The sequence below is a fragment of the Cyprinus carpio genome, chromosome A5, assembly GCF_018340385.1.
Source record: "Cyprinus carpio isolate SPL01 chromosome A5, ASM1834038v1, whole genome shotgun sequence".
Classification (NCBI taxonomy): Eukaryota; Metazoa; Chordata; class Actinopteri; order Cypriniformes; family Cyprinidae; genus Cyprinus; species Cyprinus carpio.
This window is the reverse complement of record NC_056576.1, coordinates 24,326,889-24,343,578: the sequence shown is the minus strand read 5'-3', so window position 1 is coordinate 24,343,578 and position 16,690 is coordinate 24,326,889. Positions and strand designations below refer to the sequence as shown.

The 16,690-nt window shown below is 38.2% G+C and overlaps 1 protein-coding gene, 1 long non-coding RNA gene and 1 pseudogene across 11 annotated transcripts in view; 2 read left to right on the top strand and 1 right to left on the bottom strand.

Annotated features, from left to right (window-relative positions):
* The window catches only part of LOC109046176 (ataxin-2-like), a 30,428-nt gene extending 20,523 nt beyond the window's left edge, over positions 1-9,905 (top strand). For 4 of the 10 annotated variants that reach the window (XM_042757313.1, XM_042757315.1, XM_042757320.1 and 1 more), the window contains 8 exons: positions 188-328; positions 1,078-1,095; positions 3,440-3,512; positions 3,778-3,971; positions 5,818-5,944; positions 6,742-7,124; positions 7,210-7,384; positions 9,671-9,905. In XM_042757313.1, the coding sequence (XP_042613247.1) occupies positions 188-328; positions 1,078-1,095; positions 3,440-3,512; positions 3,778-3,971; positions 5,818-5,944; positions 6,742-7,124; positions 7,210-7,384; positions 9,671-9,699 (1,140 nt within the window). In that variant the 3' untranslated portion in view covers positions 9,700-9,905. The remainder of the gene's footprint in view (positions 1-187; positions 329-1,077; positions 1,096-3,439; positions 3,513-3,777; positions 3,972-5,817; positions 5,945-6,741; positions 7,125-7,209; positions 7,385-9,670) is intronic. The other 6 variants (XM_042757321.1, XM_042757317.1, XM_042757319.1 and 3 more) reach the window with 4 other exon arrangements.
* Positions 9,906-10,149: 244 nt separating this feature from the next.
* On the top strand, positions 10,150-15,753 carry LOC109045814 (annotated as a pseudogene).
* On the bottom strand, positions 11,500-16,291 carry LOC122145151. The gene is made up of 3 exons (XR_006160148.1): positions 16,224-16,291; positions 15,548-15,599; positions 11,500-13,095 (listed from the first exon to the last, which is right to left on the bottom strand). It is a non-coding gene; the product is annotated as an uncharacterized LOC122145151 (long non-coding RNA).
* Between the last annotated feature and the right edge of the window lie 399 nt (positions 16,292-16,690).

The following is a 16,690-nucleotide window of genomic DNA, read 5'->3' as shown; positions in this document are numbered from 1 at the left end:
GGAATAACTTGAGGGTGAGGAAATTATGGCAGAATTTTTGGTAAACTGTCCCTGTAAGGTTTCTGTTTCAAGTCATTCTGGTTTTCCATAAGGTTTTCTGGAAGAGGGCAAAAAAAAAAAAAAAATAGCATGGAAATGTACTTGTTCATATATTAATTTTCCTTTTATTTTATAACTCTTTCCGCAGCCTAAACCAGCAACAACCCCCACTCAAACCCGGCCCCAGGGTCAGCCCAGCCCTTCCATAGTTGTACAGCAGCCCCATACGGTCTATGGCCAGACCATGTTCCAGATGTACCCTCTGACGCCTGTCAGTCCTGGTGTTCAGGTGAGCTCCATTATATGAACCTCTCTGTTAGTGTATTCATTTATTCTGTGCATGGAAGCCCACATCTGTCCCAAAACATTTTTGTTTTTTCATTCATGTGCCAAGATCCTTGATGTCTTGATTGCATTCATACTTCAGCCGTCCTTCCTATACTTTCATTTGTCAGCTGCATTTCATCTGGCATGTACATCCAGCACACAATTGCTTTAATTTAGGGAAAAGGGCCAGTAGAGGCCTGTTCAGACTAAGTCTGGTCTAAATAAATGGCACAAAAGTTTTTAAATTCTGTGTAAAAAGATTTGTAGTTTATTTTACAGTATTGTGTAAAATTGTGGACTTGGTGTGAACAGACCTCAAGGTCAAGAACATGCTAATGTAAAAATTATTTGACTGGTTGCATGCTATCAACCTTTGGAAGGAGCTCATGGTTCATCATCAGCCCAAAAAGTTACACCTCACTAATGTTTGATATTATATTTACTGATTTACTTTGTTGCACTGACTAAAATAAAAGCTTTACTATTATATATTGTGGTGTAGAGTGGAAAGATGCATTTCAGTAATTCGAGAATTCAAAAGTGACTATTAGTATTTTATTTTCCTCTATAGCATCATTTAAAATTCTTTCGTTTCATCTTTAATCACTCGCACATTTTTTAGAAAATGCATCTTTTGCTGAAAAAAGCAAATGATAATCACACTAAAGACTCGTTTTTTTTTTTCTTTCCTCTTTCCTCTCTCTCCATTAGAAAAGCATTATCTGGAAGGTTTGTGCAATTCTAAGCTTCTTTTTCTACTGAAATCATGTATGAGATTTTTGCCTGCATAACTGACCAGCAGTTGTTGGTTTGTCCATTTCTTACTGCAGCTGATCAGTATTATTAGGGGCCAAGCACTACGGGGGCGTAGGCACCTATTGTATCCGTTGGCTTTCTTAATCTTTTTCCATTTCTTCCGCTCTCGAGTCTATGGCAGCTCACAGAACCTCTTGTGGGAAAGTCACCATAGCAAATTTGGAGTCTTTAACTCAAACTCTCTAGCGCCACCACGTGTCCAAAGTTTCACTCATGTTTATGCTAATAACCTTTGAACCGTAAGCCACAGAAGGATAATTCTTTTTTACTCTGATTCCTGATTCCTTGGCTCATGGCTCAGGTTGAAAATTCAAAAATGCATCAGTTCGCAAGGTTTAGCTTTTACACTACTTTCAATTGTTCGAAAAACCTACTTTTTCAAACTCGTCCTAGACAGTTTGTCTGATTCTCACCAAAATTGGCTCAGATCATCTTCAGACCATGCTGGCAAAAAGCGAACAAATTCAACAAAAAGCAATCAAAAAAGGAAAAAAAGCTTACAAACAAATTCGACGAAAAGCAGATAAAAATGGATCTGAGACTGCCTGCAGTGTTTTGGCACTGTGCCACCTAGTGGTCAGGAGATATGAAAAATGCTAATTTTGCTTTAACTTCTGAATAGTTTGGCCAAAAATTACAAAACTGGTCTCTTTAGATTAAGTGGAGCATGTTGAGTTAAATGTCAGCCATTTTGGGCGTCTATCATTATGAAACTTGGTATGCTTATTCGGCACCATGCCTTGATGGTACTCAAAGTTTGGGGGCAAAAAATTTCTAAAAGTGCTAATAACTTTTGTTTACACTAGCCTATTGTAATGAAACTGGTGTTGATAGATTCCTTGGATCATGCAATGAACATTGATACCAATTTTGCCATAATTGGCTGAACTTCCTGTCCGCCATTATGATTCATGTTGAAAACCTATTTTTTCGAACTCCTCCTAGACTGTTAGCCTGATTTTCACCAAATTTGGATTTCGTGTCGATATATTAAACGGTTTTCGTTTAGCGCATCAACAGATTTGCTTGAAAGATGCCAAACTGCTTCTGAGGCTGTATCTCTGCAAAACTTACATATTTACACCAAACTTTGTAAGTGCCATTGTCACCTCACACTGACCAGGCCACATAATTTTGTAACAGTGCCATCTATTGGTCAGGAGAGAAAAAACATTCATTAACCATCCAATCTGCAAATATGCTAATCATTTTTGATTGCATTACCCTATTATAATGAAACTGGTCTCAAAATATTCCTTGTGTCATGCCGAACAACAAATTATGCCATTGTGGGCCAAACTTCCTGTCTGCCATTTTGATTTATGTTAAAAAAAAAATCAACTTTTTCGAACTCCTTCTTGACCGTTGGTCCGATTTTCACCAAAATCGAATCAGATTATCATCAGACAGTGCTGACAAAAATTTGTGTATAGCCCCGCTACAAAGTTGACGCATAATGCCAGATTATGTCTGAGGCTGTATCTCTGCAAAGCTTTGATATATTGACACCAAACTTTGTGTGTACCATTGTTACCTCACACAGAACACACCACATCGATTTGATAACAGTTGATAACATGCCATGCTTAGTTCCTAATTTTGCCTTTGGAGTGCTTGGCCCCTTAATTGCTGTTATATATTATTATTATATTTATTAATATTTATTATATTATTATTAATATTATTATATTTTCATACTGTTGTCAGTAAACTAATTTTTTTATACACTTACCTTATCAACTAAAATTGATCAGTACTTTTTCCCCCCTACGAAATTAGTAATCAATTTATGTTTTAAACATTTCTTTTTTTTTTTTTTTTTTTTTTTTTTTTTTTTTTTTGGTTCTGTTAAGAGCATTGAAGCTTTGTTTGCATGAACACTTGACCAGAAAAGGAAAAAGCCAGAAAGTTGTGAGGCTTTGTGAGTCAGAAGCATTGATGTGTGTATTCTCGCAGTAGAGGACAGAATTTTGTTGGGTTATACTTTTGGCACTGTCTTTGAGAAACAGAATATTGGGTTGAACATATTGATCCACAAACACTGCAAATGTTTACAAACAGCATTTTCCTGTGAGCACTGTGGACTAAAACAGAAAAGTGCTACACATCAATTACAGTGGTAATTCACAGAATGTAATACATGATACTTATAAGATTTTGATTTTGTATTAAGATTTTGTAAGTGTTCTTCAAGTCTGTGAAAAACTCAGAACGTAGAGTTAGTTCTGCATCTCAAGTTCTGCTCCTCATCCTTTAGCCTCCAGCCATGTACCATGTTCAGGTTCCTCATATGACCATGAGCCAGACCAAGCCCTACAGACCAGGTAAAGGTGAGAATGATACCCTCTCAGAGTGCTTTATTTTTATTTATTTTTACCGCTGCTTTAGGCTATTTTGTCTTTGCTCTAGTCAAGAGCTTTTTCAGTGTGAAGGAGTTGTGCTATATATTCTGTGTGTCGATTTTTTAATAATATTTGCAGGGCTGTGCAGAATGGAAATAAGATCTGTTCCAAATGAAAAGTTCTTTTCATGCAGTTCTCTCGAACTACATCATGCCCATTTCATTCTCCCTTCTTTTGTGGTATCTAATTGCAGTACCAAACATGCCACAGCAAAGACCAGACCAGCATCATCCGCCTGGCACGTCTACAATGATGCATCCTGCTACAGCTGCTGGGCCGCCCATTGTGGCTCCAAGCCCAGCCTACTCCACCCAATACTTCACTTGTAGCCCCCAGCAGTTTGCTAGCCAACCTCTGGTACAACAGATGACCCACTACCAGTCACAGGTACAGTGACTTTAGAGGTCTCATTTCTAATGAAGAATTGCCAAAGCACAGAAATAAAAGGTAACCACAATGAATAAATTATTTAAAAATTCAAAATGAGTATGTCCGATTTCATTGTATAAAACAGTAGGCGTGAAGTTTGTAGTGAAGTAGTACCTACTCAGACAGTTAACGTTTTTGGACAAAACTTGAGCATTTATGAATGTGGTGTCTGACCATCTTCAGCTGAAAGAAAATATCTAGTATTTGTGAACATTGTATTCCCTTTCTAGAACAGTGTTGAAATGCTGAAAAGATACCAACATCAGCAAACAATGGAGGGAACCTTTTATAAGATCCATTAGGAATCTTTGCTTCTTTTCCTTATAACATTAAATGCGTTTACATGCACCCTCTTAATGCAATTATAATGAGATTTTAGCAATATTGCGATTAAACTTTACCTCATTGAAATATACAGACATGTAAACACATTAATCGCTGTATTGCCGCTCTGACCAAAGTTCGCCTGTGCTTGTGACATACGTGACGCGCACTTGCAGTAATATGCAGATTAGAAACGATGGCGGGGAAAAAAAGCATCGCATTCCTTAAGGCTGATTTATACTTCTGCATCAGACATACGCCGTAGCCTTTACGCCGTAGGATGTGGGTTGGTTTTCATTTATACTTCTGCGTCGTTGTCCACGTTGACGTGCAGTAATAAATGATAAGACACTTGTTCTTTGCTTTGTTTTATTTTGTAACATTAAAATATATTAAAGTGCAAAACACACACACAAAACTCAAATACATACGGAGGGAGGGGTACTAGCAGACCAATCACAGCGCTTGCAGTCTCCGTAGAATTGATGCGCTATGACATATTTGGAGAGGTGCACGTCAGGCTACGCCGCGGCCTGCATGTACTACACACAACCTACGGCGTAGTTTTGATGCAAAAGTATAAATCAGCCTTTACCCTCATCCAGAAACAGCGAGTAGAATAGAACGTCAGTGTAGGCAAACCAATAGTCATCACATTTCTATGGCACCGAAAAAGCATGGAATACAACAACCATACAGACGTGCTTTGCATTAGAAGTAAATAAATTAAAACAGGAACCAGTAACACACCTGCTCTTTCTGAGTCCATCATTTGTGCTGTGCCACGGGGTATGGGAATAATGGCAGTAAAAAAAAAAAAAAAAAAAATCACAATTCTTAGCGAATAATAAGAATAATTGAAATTGCATGTAAACAGCAGTGAAGAGCTTTGCTCTTGACATGTAAACATCATAATGCAATTAAGTCCTTACTCTGATTATTGGGAATAATCGCATTATTATTTAATACAAGAAATAAATAAAGAATGGGACAAATATTTTTTTTTTACAGTAATGCAAGAATGTTAGTTTATAATTATAATATGACAAAATTATCAAATATGTATCCAATTATTTCTGGAAACAAAAGTTTTTTTTTTTTTTTTTTTTTTTTAAATAGCAGCTATGTACAGTATAACCTGGGAACTCTTAAAGGAACCGCCATTCACCATTCAATAAAAATTTGATCATATGAGTTTACTGTATTTAGTCCATTTTCTTGTAATTAAAAAAATGTATCTGGGTCCTTAAAGTATTTATAAATTAAGTCTTTTATTTTTCTTAAGTCAAACTCATAATCCCTGTGGAGGATAGTATGAATAGAAAATGAACTCATGTCCCTCCCATTTTTAAATCCTATAGCAATAAAAGGTATACTAAGATTCAAGATAATCTTAAAGGTTAAGCTATTGAGCTTATATTGAATGGTAGTATAAAATGTATACTGCCATTCAATATAATCTTTGGTTTATTTATTTCAGGCCCAGCATGTGTTCAGTCCAATGATTCAGGGCAGTGCGAGGATGATCACCCCTCCTGGCCATGGTCAGCCCAGCCTGGTCTCTTCCTCCACCACTCAGTATGGTGAGCAGATGCATACTATGTATGGTAAGAACTCCTGCCAGCACAAAGACTTGTCTTGCCAGCCCATTTTACCTATTTACTCTCATACTGTGCATCTGTGATAAATTAAGTCACTTTTTATTGCCTCTGAATAGCTTGATGCTACAGCAGTTAATGTTGGTCTTTGTAATGAGTCACACATTAATGACTCAACGAAATAAAGTGAAAAGTGAGTGAAGTGAAATCTGCACAACCATCCTGACCCAAAACTCAAACTTGTGCTCTGCATTTAACACATTTAAGTGCAAACACACAGTAGTGAACACACACACACCCGGAGCAGTGGGCAGCCATATTGCTGCGGTGCCCGGGGAGCATTTGGGGGTTTGGTGCCTTGCTCAAGGGTCTCACCTGAGTCGTGGTATATTGAGGGTGGAGCACTGGTCATTCCCTCTCCCCACCTACAATCCCTGCCGAACCTGAGACTCAAACCTGCAACCTTCAGGTCACAAGTCTGACTCTCTAACCATTAGGCCACGACTGCCCCTTAAGCTCCTTATTGCTCCTAATTGCTCCTAATTTTTATTCCTGATGTATCTGTTATGATTTCTTATTTATTATTAATTGCAATTCCATGTAATATATATAGAATTATTTTTGGGGATTTTATATCTAAATGTTAGTTTGAACGTCAGTTACAAAACTCATTCTAAAAAGTAAACGTTTTGGAGTATGCCCTTTGTGTTTATTTTTATTTGTTAACATTGATAATCATTGAATTTATTATGAGTAAATGCAGTGATACCATATACCAACTGCTTGTATTTGTTTCTGTGTTTCAGTGTCCCCTGCCCACATTCCTCAGCAGTATCCCCACCCAAGCTCCACCCTTCACCCTCATTCGCAGCACCCTCAGCCCTCTGCCACCCCGACAGGACAGCCGCAGCAGGGTCCCCAGCATGGAGGCAGCCACCCGGCCCCCAGCCCCGTTCAGCATTCTCAGCACCAGGCGGCGGCTGCTGCTGCAGCTCAGGCCATCCATCTGGGCAACCCACAACAGCAACAGATGTACTCAGCCATGGCACCCACCCCACCCTCCATGACCCCCGGCCCCAACCCTCAGTCTCCTCAAGCCAACTTCCCCTCTGCTCAGCAGGCCGTCTATATCCACCCCCAGCAGGTGCAGCATGGGTATAACCCTAATCATATGGCTCATGTGCAGCAGGTTAGTGTTAACGACAGAGACACCAGGATTATTGAAATCCTTAGAAATACTTAAAAAAATATATTCATTCACTCTGTCTCTAAAGGCCCACATGCAGTCAGGGATGGTGCCTCCACATCATGGCACTCCTTCTCACCCCCCCACTATGATGTTGATGGCCACACAGGCTCCTGCTGGCCCCCAGCCTACGCTGACCCAGGGCACTCTCAACCCCATCCCTGTGTCCTCAGCCACACACTACTCCTACACTCTCACCCCTGGTAAGGACCTATCTCACCGCAACTCAGCACATATCAGTTTGTTTACACACAGCAGGAATTTGTCTCTGTGACAGAAAAGCGTCCAGTGCACAGAGACAACAGCAATACACAGACAAAAAAATTACAAATAAAGAAAAGTATACATTAGGGCTGCCCATTAATAGTCGACTAACCATTAGTCGACGAGCATAGGCTTAGGCAATCCAAATTTTATTAGCCGATTAGTCACAGGGGGAAAAAAAATCCTTCCACAGGAAGTGGGGAAGTCATGTAGTCTGTGATGGACAGATCATTAACAGCTGGTCTATGTGGTAATTACAGTACATCAGTCAAGACAGCCAAACGCTCTTTTCGATCATCGACCTCAAATGTGGTTTATCATCTGAAACATGTAAGTAGCAGCAACATTACACGGCCGCTCGCTTTAACGTTAACCTAGAAAAATGTGCGCTATTCAGGTGTTTGTGCGGAGTGTGGAAGCTGAATAGTAGCGTGCTCACTGCATGACAGGTAACTTGGAGGCATCGGTGCGATCATTTGTATTTAACGTAAAATACTCAGTCATTTTTGCTCATACAGATAAATGTAATACAATTTTCTAATTTGTAAAAGGTCTACTTTTTTGTGTGCACTCACAGTAACAACAAAACATGCTTTTGTAAAAATCAAAGCAAACAGGGTGCGCTTTCTGTCCTCTGGGTCTCTGTGAACTGTGAGCACGTCAAAAAAGTAAATAAATCAAATTTTCCCACCGCAACTCTTTGTTTGCCTCAAAAGACATAAAATATATATATAAAAAGCGAATTGTTTACTTTAAAATGAACCAATTAAAATGGAAAACAAATGTTTTCAGATTATGTAATCCACATGAAATGTGCATGTCCACTGTGGAAATGACGAATCAGTGTCGTCAACTTCATCACTGCAGCCAAAAATTCAGAAAACACTTGTTTATCAATGAATTATTATAATGTTTAGGCAGTCGTCTTGCTGTTTTTCCCTGACCCATTCATAATCATAACTTCTGCCGGTGCGCTTTGGCAAGCTTTAGGCGTGCGCTTGAGCACTGATAGGCTATAGGCAATTAAAGGCTCATTATTATGAATTGTATGGTTTATTAATAAAAAAGTGTGATTAGTCGACTAATCACTTAAAATCAAAGATGACTAGTCGACCAGAAAAATCAATAGTAGAGGGCAGCCCTAGTATTCATATAGATACATATGTGTAAATATAGTATGCAAATATATATGCATATAGATGTATTTGTATGTACAAGTGTACTGTATACAGATACAACAGGGATTAACAGGGAATGGAATAAGAATAGATAGAAATAAGAAGAGGTATGCTAAATGCAACAGTTTCTGCAATAAATGTTTGGTAACACTTTTTATGAAGCCCATTTTTATAATGCATTTTAAGGCTATTCTTAAGGCATTATAATGAATGCATAATGCATTATAAAACTTACTTATTTGTGGTTATAACTTTTATGAGTATAATTATTTATAACACGGATTAAACACCATGTCAAATCCACTTAATTTATAATCAGATATCTGATCTTATGGCTGTTTAAGAAAGATAATATTTGTATTATTATTGTTGATGTTATTTGTAAGTGGTCTTTGTCTGCTTTAAGTAAAGTAACAAGTTAACAATGGCAAGATATGAGACTTTAAATACATTATAACTATGGGAAATATAATCTGTTGTAAGTTAAGTGGATGCATTGAGTTCATTGTGTATTATAAATCATAATCTTAAAAGCTATAACCACAAATAATTAAATATTATAATGTTTTAAGACTGCTGTTATGATTTCTTGAGATGATACAGCATAAGGTTTTTTTTATAATTCATTATGCATTCATTATAATGCCTTAAGAATACTCTTATAATGTATTATAAATAGGGGCTTCATAGAAAGTGTTACCAGTGGTTTTTATTGCACAGTGAGGAGAACTTGGGCATTTAACTGTTTATGAGGTAGATTGCTGATGGAATATAATTAAATTGAAAGTTTAAATAAAACCACAATACATAATATATGTGCTGGTATGGTAGACAATCATAGTGCTGTTAATTTAGGAATTTTATTTTATTTATTCAATTTTCTTTTTTTTTTTACTAAATTCTTCCATTCATATTCTCTCCAGGAACTTGGGTTTGTAGTAGTTGCCTGTATTTCACATATTCCTCTGCTCCCATTTGTATTTAATGTATGTTTGTGATGTTTTGCTAAGGAGTGTATACTATAAATCTTTCTCTGTTTTTGTTCAGTGCAAGGTCACCATCAGCAGCAGCTGTAGAGGATGAATTTCAGAGAACAGCAGTCTATTTGAGCGGCTCCTGATCTTCGCAGAGAGCCATCTGGCCCCACCCACCAACTAAACTTTACCTGTCTCTAAACACCCCCCAAATGGCCACGAGAACCTCAGTCATGCTGCTCTACTGCTACCCACCACCAGTGATTAAGAAACGCGTACAGGCAAAGATGTGGTGAACTCTGGCTTTTTTTTTATTTTTATTTTTTTTAAAGAGTTTTAACAAGGAATCATTTTTTCGCATATTTCAGTGACACTAGAACTCTTGCAGTGGGTCCTAACAATAACAAAAATGCTCGGATGAGTGAGAAAACTGTGCATAAATAACTGGAACATTTTGTCTGCACCTTCTAAGTTAAAGATAATTCTTCCGTATATTGACAGTATTAACGTTACTGTTGAATGCTGCTGCTATAGCTGTGCTCAAGACCTTGGGGTAAATCAACACCAACAAAGCGAAATGGTTCTAACCAAACTAAACACAAGAAACTTCCATTAATAAAGACGTTTGGCAAAAAAAAGCAGATAAATTATTTATTAATTTAATCTGATGGCAAAACCCCATTAGACTTGACCGTTATAAAACTGTTAAGTTAAAACAACTTTTACTTTGTAGATAATATAAAGGAATTTAAAAAAATTAAAAACATTAAAAAAAAGTTTTCAAAACTTTACACGTCTTGACTGTTCTTTTTGTGTGTCACTGTGTTACTTTACTTGACAATAATCAAGATACTACTGTTGATTTGTTCATGTTTGTGGGCTTGATGTAAAAACACGGAGGAGCGTCACGTGCACTCCCGCTCCAGGCCGCCAGGGGAAGCGCTGAACCCGTCAGCGGCAGAATACCGCGCTCTTCCGGTTTGAACATGTGGAATGGCTTCTCAAACAAATACCGCATTACAAAAACATCTGCAAACAAATTAGAATTCTTCTGAAATTTAGAAAGGAACGGTTTTGCCACCATGGGCAAGTTAAACGTCGTTAACTTGAGGTATCTGTCCAGGGATGATTTTAGAGTCCTCACAGCGGTATGTATCATTTTAAAGAAGACATGTCTGTTTACATTACGTTTCCTCTAGTTTTATTTTTAACAGCCATATGACGAGCTACAGGCGTATTTGTGTGAATCAAAATAAAGATTCAACCTTTAGCTGAACGCATATTAAACTGTCGAATGAGTGTCAGTTGTATCCCGCCGTATAATGTAGTTCACGGTCTGTTTATGAAACCTGACCCATTAATATTTAGATGTCAGTCCAATTTTAAAAGGTCCAGTTAGGATTCAGTAATCATGTCCTGTTTTTAAATGGTTTCTCCGGGATACACAGGTGGAAATGGGCATGAAGAACCACGAGATCGTCCCAGTAAGTCTGATTGCGTCTATTGCCAGTCTCAAACATGGAGGATGCAACAAGGTTTTGCGGGAGCTGGTCAAACACAAGCTGCTGGCCTATGAACGCAGCAAAAGTAAAGACTTGAATTTCATCCCGTAATGTTTTTGTGAATGAGTGACCGTGTTTACTTTCTGCAGCTGTGCAGGGGTCTCGGCTGAATTACGGTGGCTATGATTACCTGGCACTGAAGACACTGTCATCCAGGGATGTGGTTTTGTCAGTTGGAAACCAGATGGGAGTCAGCAAAGAGTCAGGTCTGGATCATTTCTGATTAGAATTTATTTCTGCGCATTAAGAAGTCACACATTTTTTAATGAATCATTTCCCCCTTAAACATTTTCACTTGTCATAAAGGAGTTTTTTTTTTTGTTTGTTTGTTTTTTTTTATAACAAAAGTGATTTTTCATATTTCAGATATTTACATTGTTGCAAATGCTGAGGGGGAGCAGTTTGTGCTGAAACTTCACAGACTGGGTCGGACATCCTTCAGGAACTTGAAGAACAAGAGATTACTACAAGCACAGACACAAGATGTCATGGCTGTACCTGTCCCGGCTCTCTGCCATGAAAGAGTTTGCATACATGAAGGTAATATCAATATATTCCAAGAGGATAAAGAGACACACTTCAATCTGTTGTTGTTTTTGGGACAAGCTAGTGTCAAAGTGTGTATTTTGAGTTCAGCTGTTTCAAGTATTAAAATCAAATTTATTGTTCAAGCCATTCTTCTAATCTAAAAACACTAGTGGCCTCTGGCCCTTCAGTTAAAAATCACTGATATAGCAGATGCTTTTATTTAAAAGTTCCACAACTCCGTTTTCCATGAAGACAGCCTTAGATGCTGACATGCCAATAAAAATAAATAACTACTACTATTCAAAGTTCCCCATTGTATCCCATAACTAATAACAAATCTTGATTCTAAGCCTTCTGAGGTATTTGAGTCTATTTGTGTTTCATGCCCAAACAACTCTATAATTGTCTGTTGACCCTCACAACCGATCTACTACATTGTGCTGGATACGGATCTTGTCTTCTGAAATAATTTCAGCATAGATCACTGTATAATAATGAAATATTATAAAGTATCTAAAGTAAAATATTTAATCAAATAAAGACAAGAAAACAGCAGTTTCTTGTGCAGGCTAATGTTTGCCTAGATTTATTTGATTTAAGAGTCCTTGTTATTCCAACAGGCATTATATGATCGAGGGTTTCCTGTCCCGAAGCCAGTGGACTACAACAGACACGCAGTGGTTATGGAGCTCATTAATGGTTACCCACTGTGAGTTTAGCTGCACTTTGACTAACCTGATATTAAACTGATAATGGTAATTATTCAATAATAAGCACTGCCACTGAAATTAAGTTTTTAATTGTTTTGCAAAAGGTAGTTGATCGAGATGTCAAGTGTATTCAAGATTTTTTCTTAAAAAGATTTAACTATGAAAGCGAACTCTATCCAACATTCAAAGATATCAGGTTTTTTTTTTTTAATAGCTTGCTTTGTTATATAATCAGACTTTTTTTTTTAGATAGTATAGACTTTGAGACATAACTACGTTACATATTCCTCTATACAGAAGAGCTTGCTTGCTCGATGTGGAGATCTCTGCTAGTGGCTACACCAAGGAGCTGCAGCAGGATGATGGTTTGCTCCATCCTGAAGGTCCAGAAAATGAAGGACTCAGTGGAGATGATGATGACGACGACATCCCAGAGTCTGCTGACAATACACATCAGGCCGCCTCGGAGGACGTTGTCAGCATGGAGGAGTATAAACATGCCATGCTTGAGCTGGAAGGGCTAAAAATGAGCAAGGAGACTCCAATAGAGGCGGACACTGAGGAACATGACAGAGCTCAATGTGAAGAGATCCCCTCAGAAGACATTCAGAAAGAAACTGTTTCTGACATTTCCAAAGACTTGGAGAGGGAAGAGGAGAATGAGGTAGAGGATGAGTGTCCTGATTTGGTTGACCTGTCTGCATCCAACAAAGAGTTCAGGCCTTTCAGGTAAGGAATCTTTTTTTTTTTTATGACATTTGATATGACTCATTTTTAATATCGTAACTTGCTTGAACATATGTAACCTTTTTATACTGCTATAAAGCTACGGTTCATATTTTGCCTTGTATCCTAAAAGGGATAGTCCACCCAAAAATGAAAATTGGCATCATTTCTTCACCTCAATGAGGTTTGTTCTTGTACGTCAAGCAAGCATGTTTGAGCTTCCGTTTACCATATACAGGTGCATCTCAAAGTAGAATGTTGTGGAAAAGTTTCAGTAATTCAACTCTAATTGTGAAACTCATGTATTAAATTCAGTGCACACAGACTGAAGTAGTTTAAGTCTTTGGTTCTTTTAATTGTGATGATTTCAACTCCTATTTAACAAAAACCCACCAAATCTCAACAAATTAGAATACTTCATAAGACCAATTAAAATAAAAAAATATATATTTTTAGTGAATTGTTGGCCTTCTGGAAAGTATGTTCATTTACTGTACATGCACTCAATACTTGGTAGGGGCTCCTTTTGCTTTAATTACTGCCTCAATTCGGCGTGGCATGGAGGTGATCAGTTTGTGGCACTGCTGAGGTGGTATGGAAGCCCAGGTTTCTTTGACAGTGGCCTTCAGCTCATCTGCATTTTTTGGTCTCTTGTTTCTCATTTTCCTCTTGACAATACCCCACAGATTCTTGGTGGGGTTCAGGTCTGGTGAGTTTGCTGGCCAGTCAAGCACACCAACACCATGGTCATTTAACCAACTTTTGGTGCTTTTGGCAGTGTGGGCAGGTGCCAAATCCTGCTGGAAAATGAAATCAGCATCTTCAAAAAGCTGGTCAGCAGAAGGAAGCATGAAGTACTCCAAAATGTCTTGGTAAATGGGTGCAGTGACTTTGGTTTTCAAAAAACCCAATGGACCAGCACCAGCAGATGACGTTGCACCCCAAATCAACACAGACTGTGGAAACTTAACACTAGACTTCAAGCAACTTGGGCTATGAGCTTCTCCACCCTTCCTTCAGACTCTAGGAACTTGGTTTCCAAATGAAATACAAAACTTGCTCTCATCTGAAAAGAGGACTTTGGACCACTGGGCAACAGTCCAGTTCTTATTCTCCTTAGCCCAGGTAAGACACCTCAGGAGCAGCTTAACAAGAGGAATATGACAACTGTAGCCAAATTCCTCGACACGTCTGTGTGTGGTTGCTCTTGATGCCTTGACCCCAGCCTCAGTCCATTCCTTGTGAAGTTCACTCAAATTCTTGAATCGATTTTGGTTGACAATCCTCATACGGCTGCAGTTCTCTCGGTTGGTTGTGCATCTTTTTCTTCCACACTTTTTCCTTACACTCAACTTTCTGTTAACATGCTTGGATACAGCACTCTGTGAACAGCCAGCTTCTTTGGCAATGAATGTTTGTGGCTTACCGTCCTTGTGAAGGGTGTCAATGATTGTCTTCTGGACAACTGTCAGATCAGCAGTCTTCCCCATGATTGTATAGCCTAGTGAACCAAACTGAGAGAATATTCTGAAGGCTCAGGCTCAACCTTTGCAGGTGTTTTGAGTTGATTGGCATGTCACTATATTCTAATTTGTTGAGATAGTGAATTGGTGGGTTTGTTAAATCTGAGCCGAAATCATTACAATTAAAAGAACCAAAGACTTAAACTACTTCAGTCTGTGTGCACTGAATTTAATACACGAGTTTCACAATTTGAGTTGAGTTACTGAAATTAACTTTTCCACGCCATTCTAATTTATTGAGTTGCACCTGTATGATGTGCTGTGATCATTGTTTCTCTGTTTAAACGTGAATAAAAGCCTAAATTAAAGATGTTCATCATATAAAGTGACTATTCTTCAAATGACTATGCACTTTTTGAAGCTTGAAAATTTAGGTTGTGCGGACTTTCAGTGGATGGACAAAAAGCATGAGGCAGAATATTAAAAAAAAAAAAAAAAGTAAAAATTACAGTTTTACATTACATTTAATATTAAGGGTTTGGAATATGATGAGTAAATGATTACAGAATTTTCATTTTTGGGTGAACTATCCCCTTATTGTGTGAAATATTCCTTTATATAAAACCCTTAATCTTACATATAATGATATGGTGGATGTGATCCCACAGAGATCAAGTGAGCCTTGAGAATGAGCACAGGAGGAGAACCACCAGTGAGATGAGCAACGGAAGTGTTGGCAGTTGTTCTACCATACCACCAGTGAGTACAACCCTTTAATACATTAATTCTAGGTTTATAAGTTTACCCCTGCAGTAACAAAAGCATGATGAAGTGATATTTTTGTTTGAATATATAAATAGAAAAAATGCAAGTTTTAAGATTTATGTTGTTGTATTAAAATAATGAGTTGATGTCCCCCAATGTAGGAGGTCATCAGGGAGAAAGTGAAGAGACAGCTCACCAAACAGCAGAAGGCCGCTCAGAGAAGACGTCTACAAAAGGGTGAAGCCAACCTGGTGACCAAGGAGAGGAGAGAAAATCAGAATAACATCAAGAGCAGTTTGGAGACGGCTTACTTCTGGGGCTGAGGGTGGCCCTGGAATCTTTTGATGACGTGACTTCAGGACTTCTAACATTTTTCAGTTGCTTCTGTATCGAAATTAATATTAAAAAAATCCTTAATCCTGCCAGATAAGTTGTCTTTAGCCTTATTTATGGTTGAAATATACTACACAAAGGTTTGACCTGGTTTTATTTCAAATAATGGAGAATTAGTCAATTACAGGTTATGCATTGCATGTACAGTAATGGGCAAAAGTCTTAGCCCATTAGTTTTTTTCAACAATGACAAAATGGTTTAAAGGCAGTTATTTCTATATTTTGCAGTAGTGTGTCAGTAGGAAATATAATTTTACATTTCCAAACATGGCTTTTGACAGTGTAATAATCCAGTTTTGTAAACATAGTCTGAAAACAGCCAATGAGCTCCACACAGAGATCAGATCTCCCCATCATCAAAATGAAACACACTAAATCCAGAAGAACTGTGGCAACGTCTCCAAGATGATCGAAGAAACCCACTTCTTGCACAGCAGTGTATGCAGGACTTTTTTTTTTTTTTTTTTTTTACTTCTCACCTGAAGGTGTGCAGGACTCAACGCTCTACTGCAGGGGTGTCAAACTCAATTCCTGCAGAGATTTGTTCCAACACACATACTTGAAGGACTTGATTAGTTGGATCAGGTGTGTTTAATTAGGGTTGAATCTAAACTCTGCAGGGCTCCGGCCCTCCAGGAATTGAGTTTGACACCCCTGCCCTACTGCCTCCATATACTATAGACCAGGGGTGTCCAATCCCGGAGGGCCACTGTCCTGCAGAGTTTAGCTCCAACCCTAATCAAACACACCTGAACCAACTGATCAAGGCCATACTAGGCATATTATAAACACCTGCGGGAGCAGATGTGCTGAGGCTCGTTGGAGCTCAACTGCAGCGGACCATCACTAAATAATATCTCCTGTCTTTCCTTTAATTCCTTGTTCACTTATAGTCCTGCATTATATTTGCCTACTTCTGAAGAATAAATCGAATCAAATATATACA